We start from the raw sequence: 15,004 nt of genomic DNA, 5'->3' as shown, positions 1-15,004 counted from the left end.
TCCCTTCCCATGGAGGTTTCATAGTGTAGTGTGCCTGATATGTTTATATATTATATTCACATAAAAAACTAAAAAACAAAAACAATCTAGGTCATGCAGCGCCTTGCTAAGTTTTTCTGTTTTATTTGTGTCTGGTTTGGAAAAAGAATCTACACGACCCATCACACTCCAATAGGGCTGCATCTAACGGTTATTTTGCAAATAAGTTAATCTGTCGATTATTTTTTTCGATTATTTAATTAATAATCGGTTAGATAGAGGTTCCTTTAAAAAGTTTTTTTTTAGGAAAGTAAACCAGGTGAAACTAAAACTTTTCCAAATGAGGAGTTCGGAAAAGGATTAGGGCCACTGAAAAAAAAATAAAAAGTTCTTTTTTTCCCCCAGTTTAATGGGAAATGTAATCTCAGAATTCTGCCTTTAATCTCAGAATTCTGTCTTTTTTTTTCTCAGAATTCTGACTTTTGTCCAGATTTGGTTTAGGATTGTTGACCCAAAGCAGAGGCAGGAAGGCAGAGCTGAACAGAAGGTTGATTTAATGATGAATTACTGAAAAAACAAAGTCCAAACAAAAAGGCAACCAAAAATCCAAAAACGAAAACAAGGTTCAAAAAAACAAACAAGAAACCAGGAGTCCAAAATTCAAAGATAGAAAAAAAAACTCAAGTCAAACGTTACCAAAAAACCATGGAGTCAACAGGGGAAGAACTGTAACCAGGAGGAAGGCTCAGAGAGACGAGTTGGAGGAAGACAGCCGAGGTTAGACGAGGACCCAAGAAGGAGGAACTGAAGAGAGAGGGCTTTTAAAGGAGACAGAGACAAAGAGAGGGCTAATGAGAAGATTGGGAACAGGTGAGTACAGAGCAGAAACCAAACAGGAGCTAGGGAGGAAGGAGAACACAAGAGGGCAGCAGAGGGCAACAAATGAAAAACCTGGAAGAATGGAAATAACTAGAAAACACAAGAAAATAATGAAACCACTAAGACTATAAAACATGGAGAAAAGAAAAACTAAACACTCAAAAATAAACATAACAGAACCAAGACTGAAACAGAAACTAAGAATTAACTAGAGAACACAGCAAAATAAAAATAAAACCACTAACAAGAAAACAAGGAGCAAAACAAAACAAATATAACAGAACCAATACTATGACAGTAACGGAGAAAAAAACCAAATAAAACAATAAATTAAGAATTAAACCATAAAAACTAGGAAACAAGGAGAAAAGCAAAACTGGATACTCAAAAGAAAAACACAACAGTAAACAGAAACCTAACAACTTTAATCTCAGAATTCTGACTTTAATCTCAGAATTCCGACTATTTTCTAAGAATACTGCCTTGTTTTCAGAATTCTAACTTTTTTCTCAGAATTCTGACTTTAATTTCAGCATTTTGACTTTTTTCTCAAAATTGTGACTGAATCCTGAAGCATCAGGCACGTAAAAAGTCACCTAATTCCGTCATTTTCCACCAATGTGTTACTGGCCCCCCCAAACTACTCACATCTTGAGTGAGTTGGGAGCTGAGTGCTCCCACATCTCTTCCTTCATGGTGCCCAACTATATTAAGATAAAAAATTCTGAGATTAAAGTCAGAATTCAGTTTTTTTCACATATTAAACTAAAATGATATTTAAAAATCAGTTAATGTTTTTATTTTTTCCGTGGCCCTCAACCTCTTCCATAGGATAGAGCATATTGACAGACATAATTTTTTTTTTTATCTTAAATGCAAAAGGTTAATATATTTTTTTTTTTTTACAATTTAGATAGAATTTCTGTTATAAGTAGGTTTCTCTGTCAGCTAAAGGCATATTTAACTGTCTCTATACTCCATTTAACGATTGATCCATTACTAAATTATGATGATTATTTCAATAATCGATTAATCACGATTAATCCGATTAATTGTTTCAGCCCTACTCTCCAACATGGAAATATTTTGAACTGGCTGAAGCTCAAGCTCCAGAATTTAAAGTTCTTCCCTGTCTCCAGTCTTTTGCAGCCTAACAGGTGTTCTATTCAGGATCATTAATCCTCTCATTAACTATCCACATTTTTTTCATCCCTGCTAAAGAAAAGCATCCTGAAAGCATTGTGTTTAGCTTATGCATTAGAGTTATTTGGCATGAATACATAAAATAATCTTGACAGACATAAATAATTTAGGTCAAAAGACTAGCAGAAAATATTATGATCGGAGGCAAAAAAAAGTCTTTCAACCACACCATAGATTTAGCAAAGATAATAAACCTTTGCAATATATTTTATGAAGAATACAGTTAACAAATCAATATAAATTTAAATGCATAAAAAAGTGTTTCCTAAAGACAGCCTAGTGATTGGTGAATCTTTTAATTATATGAAATAAAGGGGACCATTTTTAAAGGAGAAAGATCAAATGACGCTGCTCATCTGTTTGCTGAGGTCTTTGCTCTTTGATTATTTTAGTTAATTATATTCTCAGACAAACCTCAGCTGCATATATAGAGAGATCAATCTGCACACAAATGCATTCTATTTACAAGTTAGATGGTTTCTGAAAAAAATTGATTGCACTCTGTTGTAGAATATCAAAATAAAGTGTGCTAAATACATATGCAAGAGTCCTACTAATATATATTAGTATGCTTTTTATCTACATCTCACAGTTGTATTATAGTTCATTATGCTCTTTAAAATATGATCCTAGTTTAAGACTTTTGAATTGGTGGTTTTAATTGGGAAATACCGTAAGTTTAAAAACATGAAGCAATAGAAAGGAAGTACTCTTGCCACTGAACAGAAAGAACTGGGATATTTGACCTCTTTATGTCAAATTGTTTTGTGCACAGCAGCCATGTCCTGGCATGTGTATATTTTCTCTCCAGCAATTAGGTCCAGCTTTGGAGAATGTTACCCCTGTCTCATTTTGTGGCTTGCATAATAACTCATTACCTCATCCCCTCTGGTCTTTGTTTCATTGCTGACCTGTGCTTCCTCCTCACCTAACACCATTCCTACATAAGCACAGTGAAAAAAGACAAGAATCCATTCTTATCTATGTCAAACTGTAGCACAAATGTACAAAAACAGGTCATAGTAGGGGAATCTGAAGATCAAATAGAATATGTTAATGTAGTTATTAATGGCATGCAACCTTGGCCTCAACTGTGAGAGGGATGATGAAGGATGCTTTCTGCTGCAGGATCTTTACCTCTGTTGTTGCACATAAAATAAACCCTCAGTAGAGCACTGATTTATAGCAGCGCTAAACTCTACTTTAGAACAGTCATATTCCTCTAAAAGGAAGCCCTTCACTTCAGAATGTGGCCTAAATATGCTTAGGCAGAGGGTTATGTTTTATTTTCATTCCTTATTCTACACAGAAAAATATTTTATTTACAAATTCGGACTTGCTTTGAACCCTCATTTAGTTAATTGGATGGATATGGGAGCAAACGTGCCAAGAGAGACCTGCCTGTCAGCTGCAACAAGCATTTCCACTGAATCAGAATGGAAAACTGATGAGTCGGCACTTGGACAGCTTCTCTGTATAGTGATCCCATTGCCCCTGGTAAGAGGCTCATTCAAAACGGCACTTACCTGCGTACTCAACATTTACACAGATATTCCAAATGATTGAACTGAGCTGTTTCACTGAATCCAACAGCTTTTAAAAATATAAGACAGGATTGTTTGATATTGTGTCGCCGGCAGGGTTTAATTTATACTTGATTGTTCACTGTTTTCATGTGATTTACTCTCCGAAGCTCAAAATCAGTGATTAAGATAGTAATACGGTAAAGAAAATGTATTTCTTGATCTTATTTCTACCAACGCAGAAAAATAAACACTGTTTTTCAGTTCAGTGGTTTTTAAATTCATTTGTGAATAAACAAGGAAAGGAACCTATTTTCTGCAAAGACTTAGGTTTATGCAACTTCTTTATCTGAATGTGCACCATCTGGAAACAAACCGACAACATCTACACAAATTACACCTATTCTCATATGGGTTGAATTCCAGATTTGTGAGGTAGGAAATACTTTTCATAGCGCTGCATCAACAGTCTGTTTGACTCTTGGTGTCTGGAGGAAAACTATTTGTTCTACAGGAGTGTGAGGAAGGTTAGACAAAAACCTGTTACATTCGCTATTATTCATAAGTGCATTTAGTAATTTATATCAGTGACTCAATTCTGAACTGAACACATATTGATTACACAGGCTGATGTTTTCTAGCTTTTACTTCTGTGGATTATTATGATGATGATGAAGATTTGAAATCACGTCAGACTAATAAAAAAATGCTGATTACAGAAATGATTGCTTCATAAAAAGGGTTAGAACCTTCTTAAAGGTTTTTCTGTACCTTTAATTTGAAAAAAGAGTTTAATAAGAATAAATAGTTAAAACAAAAGACTAAAGCTATACAGAAAAAATATACTTTGAAGCTTTAAAATTACCCTAAAGTGTAACAAGTATATAAAAAGGAGGTTTCTCTGAGAAACGAAGAATGTTCAGTAAATGTTCAAGTGTCAAAATCAATGTCTTTTAGAGAAATGTGTTTTTAATTAGTCTTTTAGGAGCATTGGTTATGCAACACAAAAGCTGTGATGGTCTTAAACATTTTCTGTTTGCTTTTACAGTTAAAGAATTCATCCTCCCAGAATCCCTCCACACGGAGAGAGGAGTGATTAAGTCTGCCAGCAGCTCACACATTTGATGTGTCAGCACAAACATGCATACTGTTAAGCCGACGGGAGAAAAAGCTAAAAAAAAATGAGATTGTTTTGGGTGTGATTGAGTTTTTCTTATGATGGGAAAAATATCAAATCCTTTGACTTTCACAGCATCTTGTCTGAAAAAAAGTCACTAAATTAATAAAACTTCTACCTTATTCTGTATTTTTTTCATAAAGACATTTTTTAACAAATCTTCCATGATTTATAATTCAGAATAATTAAAGGTATAGTGGAGGATGTTCTTTTTCCTGGTGGATCATCAAAATAAGTGGTCCTCCTAATTGTCAATTATTCCGGTGATATATTTACGTAAGGTCGTCCTACGTGCTCATCCCCGTTTTCTCTTTACGGTGGTGAGTCTGACATGGTGGTAAAAATTCCAAATCTTCGTTTGGAAAGTAAGCTTGTATGAACGTTACAGCAACTTTTAAACAGAGCGTGCACGAGGAGAAATGTGTTTAATAGACGTTCCATCTCGGGAAGAGGTACAGGGTAATGCATGTGCATTCTTTTTTTTAAGTGAAGATGGCAAGTCTTCTCAAAAATTTGCGAAAGTCCTACATTATACCTTTGAGTATGTAATGTTTTTATTCTAAACACTTTGTTTACATTAGGAAGAATTTCAGTTTTTAAATCCATCTCTGTTATCAATTAGATCAGTTGCCCTGGATGACGGGCTTGAAATAAGGTTGAGAACCTTGTGGACAGCGCAGTAAATCACATTGCTAAAATTAAACCTTAATCCACCGTAGCTGGAGGCACAGTGACACATGCGCTAGCTGGGACACCAAGACAACCTGAGAGCAAGAAAACCAGCGCACAACGTCTCATTCAATCTTCATTATTCTTGTGGATGAATTATTATCCTGAATTTAGCTGCGTAGGAACAACCTTTCTTCTTGGATTTGTTTTAATGGATGATTTGTCTTGATTTGCAACACATTTTTGTAGCCAGAAACTATATAAAGGCTACACATCCTGTTTATTTTCTGATTATGTTTCTAGTTGGGAGAGATAAAATTAGAGATGGCAGCAGGTCTGCAGCCTCTGCATGTCTCCATCCACAGCAGGTCACTTTCAAGCTGCTGCAGGAAAAACCAACCTGTCAACGTATGCGTGATCAAGCAGCCATGCATGAAACTACAGGTATAGACAGTGTGGACAAAAATACTGGTGCTCTAAAGAAAGATAAGAAGAAAAAAACAGATGTTTACATTTTTATTTAGCACCCATTTTACATTATTTCCTTGACGGTTTGATTTGCAGAACACAGACCCATCAAATCAGCTGGGAGTTTGAGCACAAACTCCCAGCTGATTTGATTACACCTGATGGAATGGTGCAGTGCCTGGGAAAAAAAACAGCTTCACTTCTCATCAGCTCCAGGGGCTGTAAGAGGAAATAAATAACAATGAGAACAGCTAGTGATCTGTGCAGCGAGTGGCTTTAATCAGAATTAGCCTTACTGGCTAAGATTGTGTGCTGAAAGTAGGAATTTGACTTTGAAAGACATCATAGACATGAAACGTTAATAATTTAATAATGTGCTAATATTCTTTCTTTCTTTATCTTTCAGAGGAATTATTTCAAAGTCCAACTGCAATTGATGAATAAACCATGGTGTTGGAGTCATCTTTGAAAGTGCTCGCTGTATCTACCTCAAAAGGACAAATTGAACTATGTGTCTTAGAACGATGAAGCGGGAGAGGGACAAATCAAACTGGACCATGGCAGGTGTGGGTGCCGCTTTGGTTTTTTCTGTTAAAGAAAATGAAATGAAAAACAAAGCTCTTTGTTACAGTCTGTCCACGTTCTCAGCCTTATAAAGCCTCATAAAACATAGGTCATTACAGGAGGAATGAGATCCCGCTAACGAGCAGCTGTAATGTGCTTCCTTCATAGGGTGGCTGAGAAATTAGGAGCTCTGTCATCTGCGGAAAAGTTTGGAGTGGAGCCACTGCTCCTCCACATGGGATCTGCAAGCATCAGATTAAGTGAACGTTAGGATATATCTGTTAAATGCTCATACAGAATGCACAACAATCAAACATTTCCTGAGCTCTCCTCATTTTCTCTTATTTCCTAGCTTCTATTAATCATCTCTAGTAGTGTTATTTTTTTTTACCTACATGTAAGGTGTAATTTCTACCTTTACTCCAGGGCTGCATCCCAGAGAGGTTAAAGAGTTCAGTTCTGAGAGAACAGACTGAATCTTATTAAACAAAGAGCTAATTTATGGTCCAATAAAGGCAGCAATCGAAATTATACTTCATTTAATGATCTTTTGGATGTTTTCCGTTAATATTCGAGTGAGCTGGAGGCAAGAGGTTTTTGGATAAACTGCAACGGTCGTTGCAACACTATTATAAAAGGGCAAAGAAGTAGCCAACATTTACAACCAGATATCTCAGTTGTTAGCTGCAAGATTAAGCTCTACCAGATAGACTTTGAAATACCCACAGAGATCTGATATATTCAGACTTAAAGCCATTGCATGAGTAATTATTACATTAAACCAAGTGTTGGAAGGAAGGAAGCTTCAACTTACTGCTGATAATGGATCAGGCAGTTCATGCTTATCACTTTGACTTCATTCCTGGATATCTTAGATGCAAATTAGAGTAAAAGAGAGCTTAACAGTATTGAAAATCTTTTGTTGTTTCTGCTCTTTCTGTTAAGTCAGCCTTTGGGAATTGGTAATGTATTATCAATATTAAGCTACAGTGAACCGAACTAAAATTCATTTTATTTTCTATTTGCTCCCTGGCAGTGGCTCGGCTTTCATGTGCTCCATAACTGTGTTTCCTTTCTGTTATAACCCCTGCCTTTCACGCTTAGCGTCATTCCCTCTCATTCCTCTGCTATGATTTAGTTTTCTCCCACCAGCTCAATTCAATTCAGTTTATTTATATAACAGCAATTCACAACACATGTCATCTCAAGGCACTTTACAGTTCAGCAGATCATACAGTCAAATTGATTCAAAGTTTTCTATCTAAGGAAAACCAGTTGATTGCATCGACTCATTGATTTGAATGCAATCCCTCACACTAAGCATGCTTGTAGCGACAGTGGAGAGGAAAACCTCCATTTTTACAGTGAGGAACCTCCAGCTGAAAAGGCTCAGCTGTTCTGGCTTTCTTCACCGGGAGCAGTAGATGATTACATTCCAAGAAAAAATTGCACAACTGAAAATTAAAAATAAAATAAGAAAAAATCTATGCTGAATTGTGTGGATCTGATGAAAAGCACCAGTGATAAAAACAATGGCCGGAGTAGACATGAGTAAAACTGTATATCCTTCAACATGTCTCTTTGTCTGTATTTTGTTGTTTGTATGTTTTCAGCACCATCTGGCTGCTATGACCTAACACCAGCCATGCTGCCCTTGAAACAGCTGTGTATGTCACTTTGGTCCACACCAGAGCATCACTGCGATTTTACACTTGACTGTAATGCAGTTGTTTTGTTTTTTTTATTTCATTTTTTAGATAAGATAATTATGGATACTTCAAGGCCTCCAGGGCATAAATGACACATATCTATATTAGCTTCATTTCATCCAGGTATGTTGCAAATCTTTATTTAATGTCTTGATCTTATTAACATCATCTCACCAGCTTATTACTACAGATACAAAGGCTTGCTGACACCTAGCTTGGAGCAATACTTTGCCTAAGTACAGCCCTCAAGCCTCTTTTTGAGTGGCTGTTCAATGAGTCATACATTAGCCATAATAATGTGACCTTTCTCCAACCCCACACAATCCACAGTCCAAACCAACCCATTGCTTAGCAGAGGGTTGTCTTATAGTACTGTCCTTCATTTATCTTCCAATCGACTTTGGTCACTGCTGAAGAAAACTTCCCGCAGAAACATGGTGCCATCACTGTGTACTTGTGTAGAGTCAATGTATTTAGTTTAATGTACAGTGCTAGTTTTCCTCAACCCAACAACTGAATTAACCACTACTGAATTTGTTTGATACGCCATGCAATTTTTTTTTTTGTTTTTTGTTTTTTTTTTGTTTGCTTTATTTCAGTGTTTTCACTGAAATACATTTCATTGACCTGTTTCCTTTTAAATCCTCCTGAAGATAATGTGCTATCAGGTATGACAGAGTCCATATAAATGCAAGCAAATATGATGCAAAGTCATCCTAAAAGCTTTTGGACAATGCTTTTTTTTTTTTTTTAATTGGAGACCAATACTAGAAAATGGTTAAATCTAGGATTAAGATGTAAAATGTGCATCATGTCCTAAAGCTTGCAGCCACTTTAATAAATCTAAAGGCAGGAGCAGCAGACTTCCTCACAAACGCCGACAATGATTCAGTCAATGCTCATTTCACTCCGAAGGCTGGTACATCACTGTGATGGCAGCACATTAACTCTTGACCAATGGTCACGCATTTGCCATAAAACAAATGAAAATGCAGAAAAAGTAGGTCACTGCCATTACTCCCTTCTCTGACTGACCATAGGGATGCTACATCGGTCACTTAGGCTGACAAAGATGAAAATGAAAAAGAATTATGTTATTTTAAAATATTAAACCCTGCACATTTTGAGAAAAGACTCCACACTTTTATTTTTTTTTTATTCTATGTTGAATCCCTGATTGGCTGAATTTGGTTTTCTGCAGGAAGCTATAAGGAAGTTAGAGACAGAGATGATCCAGGCCCATTGAAATACACTGGAACTGCAGCTGATCAAACAGGCATACCACAATGGTGGATGATCACTGCTGGTAACTTTCTGTCACTACTGCACAAACACATGCAAGCAATATGTCAACTGGATCCAACATATAGGAAAAACAGCTGAAAGAGAGCTTTGGGGAAATCAGGAAGTGATTAAATCTAACTATCTCTGTTTCTTGGCCATTTTGTGAATACAAAAAGATACTTATTTTAAATAAAAATACTTATATTATATACTGTATACCGTATATTACAATTATCCAGGAAGCATAAACAGTCTTTAAATAACAGAACATCAGAAAATAAATTAGTATAAAAATTTTTCAATAATTCAACATTTTCATTTATTAACTACAAAGAAAAAAAAATAAGTGATCATTTTGTAAAAGCTGTACCAAAGACAGCCCTGAAGATAAGGCTGCAAAGCTGACTTTGATCATCTTTAGAGCTGGTTTGCCTCACGTGTGTGTTAAATAAGGTGCTTATCAGATAAAGTCAAGAGAGAAGTCATAAGAATACGAAGAGCCATGAAGCACAAGCAGACAACATCAAAAAGGCTTGGAAATAGAAGGTGCTTTGGTTAATTTACTAATCAACATAACTCCCATCTGATTTCAATGCAGAAAATAAAGAATGAGATCCAAAAACACAGATCAGGCCTGAGTTGGTAACTAGGCCTGATCTTATTGAAAATAATAATAGCTTAAGCTTTATAATCTAATACATTAGAATTCAATTCCAGGCAAATGTTATCAGAGTGGAAAAAAAAGAATGCTTGCCGAAACCCGGGATCGAACCAGGGACCTTTAGATCTTCAGTCTAACGCTCTCCCAACTGAGCTATTTCGGCTACACCGTAAAAAGACCGCAGATCAAGAAACTCACATATATAGCGATTGGTGGGCCTACAAAGGGTGGAGGGGAAAAGTCTTTCTTTATTATAAATGCAAAAATATATTCGGTCTATAAGCATGCAGCACACATGTATATTTGCCATTATAAGACCCGCCTACTCTTAGCCAGAAGCTTTGTTTGAGTACTGTGGTCAGGTTCAGCTTCGGGGAAATCGAAAGTAACGAAACAAAAACTAGATGACAGGTTGGCAGACAGCGACTTATCACGGTAGGTTCACTTTTAAAAACCTCTTATTCCATAAGGTTGTTTTTATACTGCAAAAGAATGTTAATCCTTAATCGCGCGGAGCTTTTACTGATTGGGCTTAGATAATTAAACAGATTTCTATTTAGACTGGCTAAAAAAAAGTTTGTTTTATTTTATCAATAGCGCAGAAATAGTTCCTGTTATTGTGTGAAAGGCCTGTCCAGAAAAAGCAACTACAGAGGTATTTAAGTGTTATATTTGCTGCCTGAAACAGGCTTTCTTATTTTTCAATTTTAGTCCGATAATAACTCCAAGTAGACGGACGGCCAATCATATTTTTATCGGCAAACAACGTTACAGTGAAAGCTAATGTAGTTTCATTAAATAAAGTTGTTATTATGAATTTCATTCAAAAAAGTGTAAAGTAAGCAACCAAAGTTTTGCGACCCCCTTGCAGTACCTCTGTGCACCCCCTAGGGGTCGCAGACCCCCTGTTGAAGACCTCTGCCTTAGAGGCATTAATGCTGATACTGTCACTTACATTTTTTGGTTTATAAACCTAAATATAATCGTTAACTAGGCTTTAAACTTTTTAATTTTACTTTTTAACTTTTCAATTAGCTTTTTACCTTTTTTTCTTGACTTGTTAACTATTATTTCAGCGTAATTTACATTAGGTAATATATCATTCAAGGGCTCACCTAATTGGTCAAATAAGATGTGCAGCAGTATCCTTGCTGAATGATTGGATATAGATCTTGTGCTTCTAGACCTCACTTCGGGATGGCCGGGGACTTCATTTATAAGGGGGTATGCAAGTGATCAATAACAGTAACTTTCCCTATAAAAGGTTAAATGACCAGGTGTTGGTGGTGATGAACATACAGCAAAGGAACAAAGCAACAGAGGGGGTGACTTGCCAAAATAAAAGATGAAAGGACGTGACTAAAGTGCAACTGCTGTCCAAACATTTACTTTCCTTTTGGTGAATGGTGGCATTAACTCACCAAATGAAAAAATCTGATCGCATTTGTGAGGTATTATTTCAGGCCATGGTAACATTATGTATGAGGGCCTTTACAAATAAAACAGGTTTAGCTTTCCAACAATATATCCTCTTTAAAGCAATTTAAGCTTTATATTATAATGTAAGGTAAAAAAAAATACATCAACCCAGATTGAAGAATCTTACTTTTACTTATTGCTTATTGGTTAAAACAGGTCAGGATGTCAATCAAGTTCTCTGGCTGGGAGGTGGTGGATGATGGAGCCTGTTTCCCTGGTGTGTTGTTGACTCCAGCACAAAAGCCTCAAAACAAAGGAGTCTACACCATGTTCCATGGAACCAGCATCACCAGCGCGCGGGCCATCATCACCGGTGGATTTCAGCAGTCGTCCAGTGGCATGCTGGGAAAGGGTGTGTACGTAAGCAGGGATGTGAAGAAGGCCGCTAACTATCCTCTAGGAAGTAACCCTAATGACCGTGTGATTTTCGAGCTGCGTGTTCGTGTAGGACGTGTGAAGCGTATAGACAAGGACAACCATCCACTGCAGTTCACCTGGAGCTCCCAAGGCTACAACACCGCTTGGGTCCCCCCAAACTGCGGCATGAAATCTGTGCCCAGCGGCCTGGAGGAAGACTGCGTGTTTGACCCTAAAAGGGTGAAGGTCGTGGGAATCGCTAGAGCGCCAAACGCTGCGATAGAAAAGGAGCTTAAGGAGCTTCTGGATAAAGTATCTAAAAAGGACAAGGGGCGAGCTGGTGATGGGAAAGATGCTTGTCCCCTGTGCAAGAGGAAGACCCAACAAGGAGCTCCTCATATTAGGCAGAAGTGCTGGAAGTGTGGCCTAAACATCTGCATTCTCACATCCAAACACTTTTGTCAGAGGAAACCTTGACAGAAGCTGTGGAAGGAATAAAAACATAGAGTTGAATGATGCAATCCTTAATGATTATAATGCAGGCCAAAAATAAATAAATAAAAAAATCAGTTTTTTGTGAAATTATCTGCTTGAACTTGATAAAATCTCTGTTCTGTTCATATCTAAGCCTGTCTCAAATGAAAATCTTATATCTGCACTTTGGCCACTTCTGCTCCTTTCTGTTTCACTTTTTGCATGTGCAAGGCTCTCATTCATACATTTGTATTTTTTCTTGTTTCTGGTGATCTTCACTCTTCTTTTCTCTGAGAAAAAGTGAATTGCTCCAAGTTCTATATTATTGTGAAATAAACAAAATAAAGTAATGTTTAAAGTGATGTTTCTCCTGAAAATCTGTGCAAGGTGATCACTACAAAGTAGTTTTTTGAAAGTGCTTCTTTCTACAACTTCAACTTTGGGCATTTATGCTTAAAGTCAAATCTAGTGGAAGCTATTGCATCATCCCATACAGAAAAATCCGATTTGTTGATCAATGCAATGGAAAAAAAAAAGAAAAAAAAAGGCAGATATCAAGATAGATAGAAAAGACCAAACACCTGTTTCTACAGGCGAGTAGAGGAACCACCATTCCAACAAAATAATAATAATAATTTTTATAGTATAAATGCATAGAGTACATAGTGCCCACTTGAGTGGGCAGATAAATATTTCTTTATAGAGTAAAAATAAAACATTTTTTTTTCAAAACTTATTTTACATTGCTAAGGGTGTTTCAAAACACATTCTCACTGAGTTTATCATAATTCATGCATGGAAGGGTTAAAAAAACAACCAACACTTACTGCATAGGACCATAAGTCTAACGCTTACCAAAAACGGATGGCCCGTACGGGGATCGAACCCGCGACCTTGGCGTTATTAGCACCACGCTCTAACCAACTGAGCTAACCGGCCACATGCGCAGCAAGGGAGATGCAGATCTATAAACACACAGGAGACGTCCATTCTGTTGATTGATAATCGAAACTTTGGCGAAATACAAAACAGAAAGCAAATATCCACCCTTCAGAACCGACGACTTCTCAACGACGGTAAGTTTTGGAGTTAAAGGACGTATAGAGTTGAATTATTACGACAGACTGTAAGCTGAAAGTTGACTTTTCTTTAAACCACTAACTATAAATCTCTTTTCACTGCCGAGATAAATTATTGTGATTTGGCTATGGTTATTTTTTCTTTTCAACCGTTTGAAGATATGTTCACCTACCAGTTGAGATTTTCTTACGTCTCACGTCCTTACAGGGTCTGCTTTTAAATCATGACTCTCTTTTTAAAGAAGGGATTTCCTTTTTTAAGTATAATAAAAGGAATATTACTTTTTCGAGGCATGCATTGTTTGTTGTCGTTGTTCATCCGGAAATATATAGGTTCATTCCAAATCATATTGTAAAGCTGAATTTAAATAAGGTAATATAAAATGTTTGGATATAAAATATAGCAATCAGGCATATCCACTATAACCAAGAGGAAAAGGGGCCTGGAGGGTTGTTTCCTTACATCCTTATGTATCAAAACAACAATGATGCAGATTTAAAATGTTTTCTTAGGTTAATCACAAACAGTTTAGTCAACTTTCCCAAATTAATGATAGTTATTTCCTTCACAGCCTGACTATCACCCTGTAACTGAAGCAGGATGTCACTGCAGTACTTTGGCTGGGAGGTGACCTATGATGATGACTCCTGTCTGGAGCTGGGGGCCTCCCAAGAGCCCAAAGATCGGAGCGTCTACACTATGTACCATGGCACCACGGCTGCCAACGCACATCTCATCATTACCAATGGCTTTCAGCAGTCCCAGAAGGGCATGCTGGGAAAGGGTGTGTATGTAAGTCGTGACAGGAAGAAGGCGGAACGCTATCCTCTGAACATTAACGCTTCAGATCGAGTGGTACTCAAGCTGCACGTACGAGTTGGGCGCGTAAAACGCATCGACAAAGACAACCATCCGATGCAGTACACCTGGAGCGCGCAAGGCTACGATACCGCGTGGGTACCCCCCAACTGTGGCATGAAAGCAGTGCCCAGCGGCCTAGAGGAGGACTGCGTCTTTGACCCAAGTAGAATAAAGGTTGTGGACATTACTAAGGCTCCGAACGCAGAGCTGGAAAACCTTAAACAGCTTCTAGCCAATAATCTTAGAAACCCCAATGTCGAAGCTGCTGTGGCTGATTGTTCACTGTGCAACAGGAAGGTACAACAGGGTTCTCCACATGTCAAGCAAATGTGCTGGGGATGTGGGCAGAACATTTGCACACTCATGACCAAACATTTCTGTTCAGTGAGGGTTTAAAATGTGCTGTAACATTGGGCCCGATTCATTTGAAAAACCAAAGCTCTAACTGCTTCTTTCTGGCTGTAATCATACTTGGAAAGCAGCTCTGTTTCTTCCCTGTCTTCCACAACAAACTGTAATACGATGTGCTAAAAGTCATTTCACAGAATCACACATTAAGTGTCTTGTAGAACAAATAAACGACAATCTCTGATGGGCAAAATGTCTTTATTTAGTGCTGGATGTAGATGTTAATGTT

The 15,004-nt window shown here is 37.2% G+C and overlaps 1 protein-coding gene and 2 non-coding genes across 3 annotated transcripts; 1 reads left to right on the top strand and 2 right to left on the bottom strand.

Annotated features, from left to right (window-relative positions):
- Window positions 1-10,206: 10,206 nt before the first annotated feature.
- trnaf-gaa lies at window positions 10,207-10,279 on the bottom strand. The gene has a single exon. It is a non-coding gene; the product is annotated as a tRNA-Phe (tRNA).
- An 84-nt stretch (window positions 10,280-10,363) lies between these two features.
- LOC107083835 lies at window positions 10,364-14,829 on the top strand. The gene is made up of 3 exons (XM_015373331.1): window positions 10,364-10,551; window positions 11,752-12,210; window positions 14,164-14,829. Exons 2-3 carry the CDS (start codon window positions 11,758-11,760, stop codon window positions 14,761-14,763), a joined length of 1,053 nt encoding a protein of 350 aa, XP_015228817.1. The 5' UTR covers window positions 10,364-10,551; window positions 11,752-11,757; the 3' UTR covers window positions 14,764-14,829.
- trnai-aau lies at window positions 13,292-13,365 on the bottom strand. Its single transcript has one exon. It is a non-coding gene; the product is annotated as a tRNA-Ile (tRNA).
- Window positions 14,830-15,004: the final 175 nt, after the last annotated feature.

Source organism: Cyprinodon variegatus, unplaced genomic scaffold, assembly GCF_000732505.1.
Source record: "Cyprinodon variegatus isolate N-32 unplaced genomic scaffold, C_variegatus-1.0 Scaffold85, whole genome shotgun sequence".
In the NCBI taxonomy this organism is placed as follows: Eukaryota; Metazoa; Chordata; class Actinopteri; order Cyprinodontiformes; family Cyprinodontidae; genus Cyprinodon; species Cyprinodon variegatus.
This window is presented reverse-complemented; position numbering and strand designations above follow the sequence as displayed.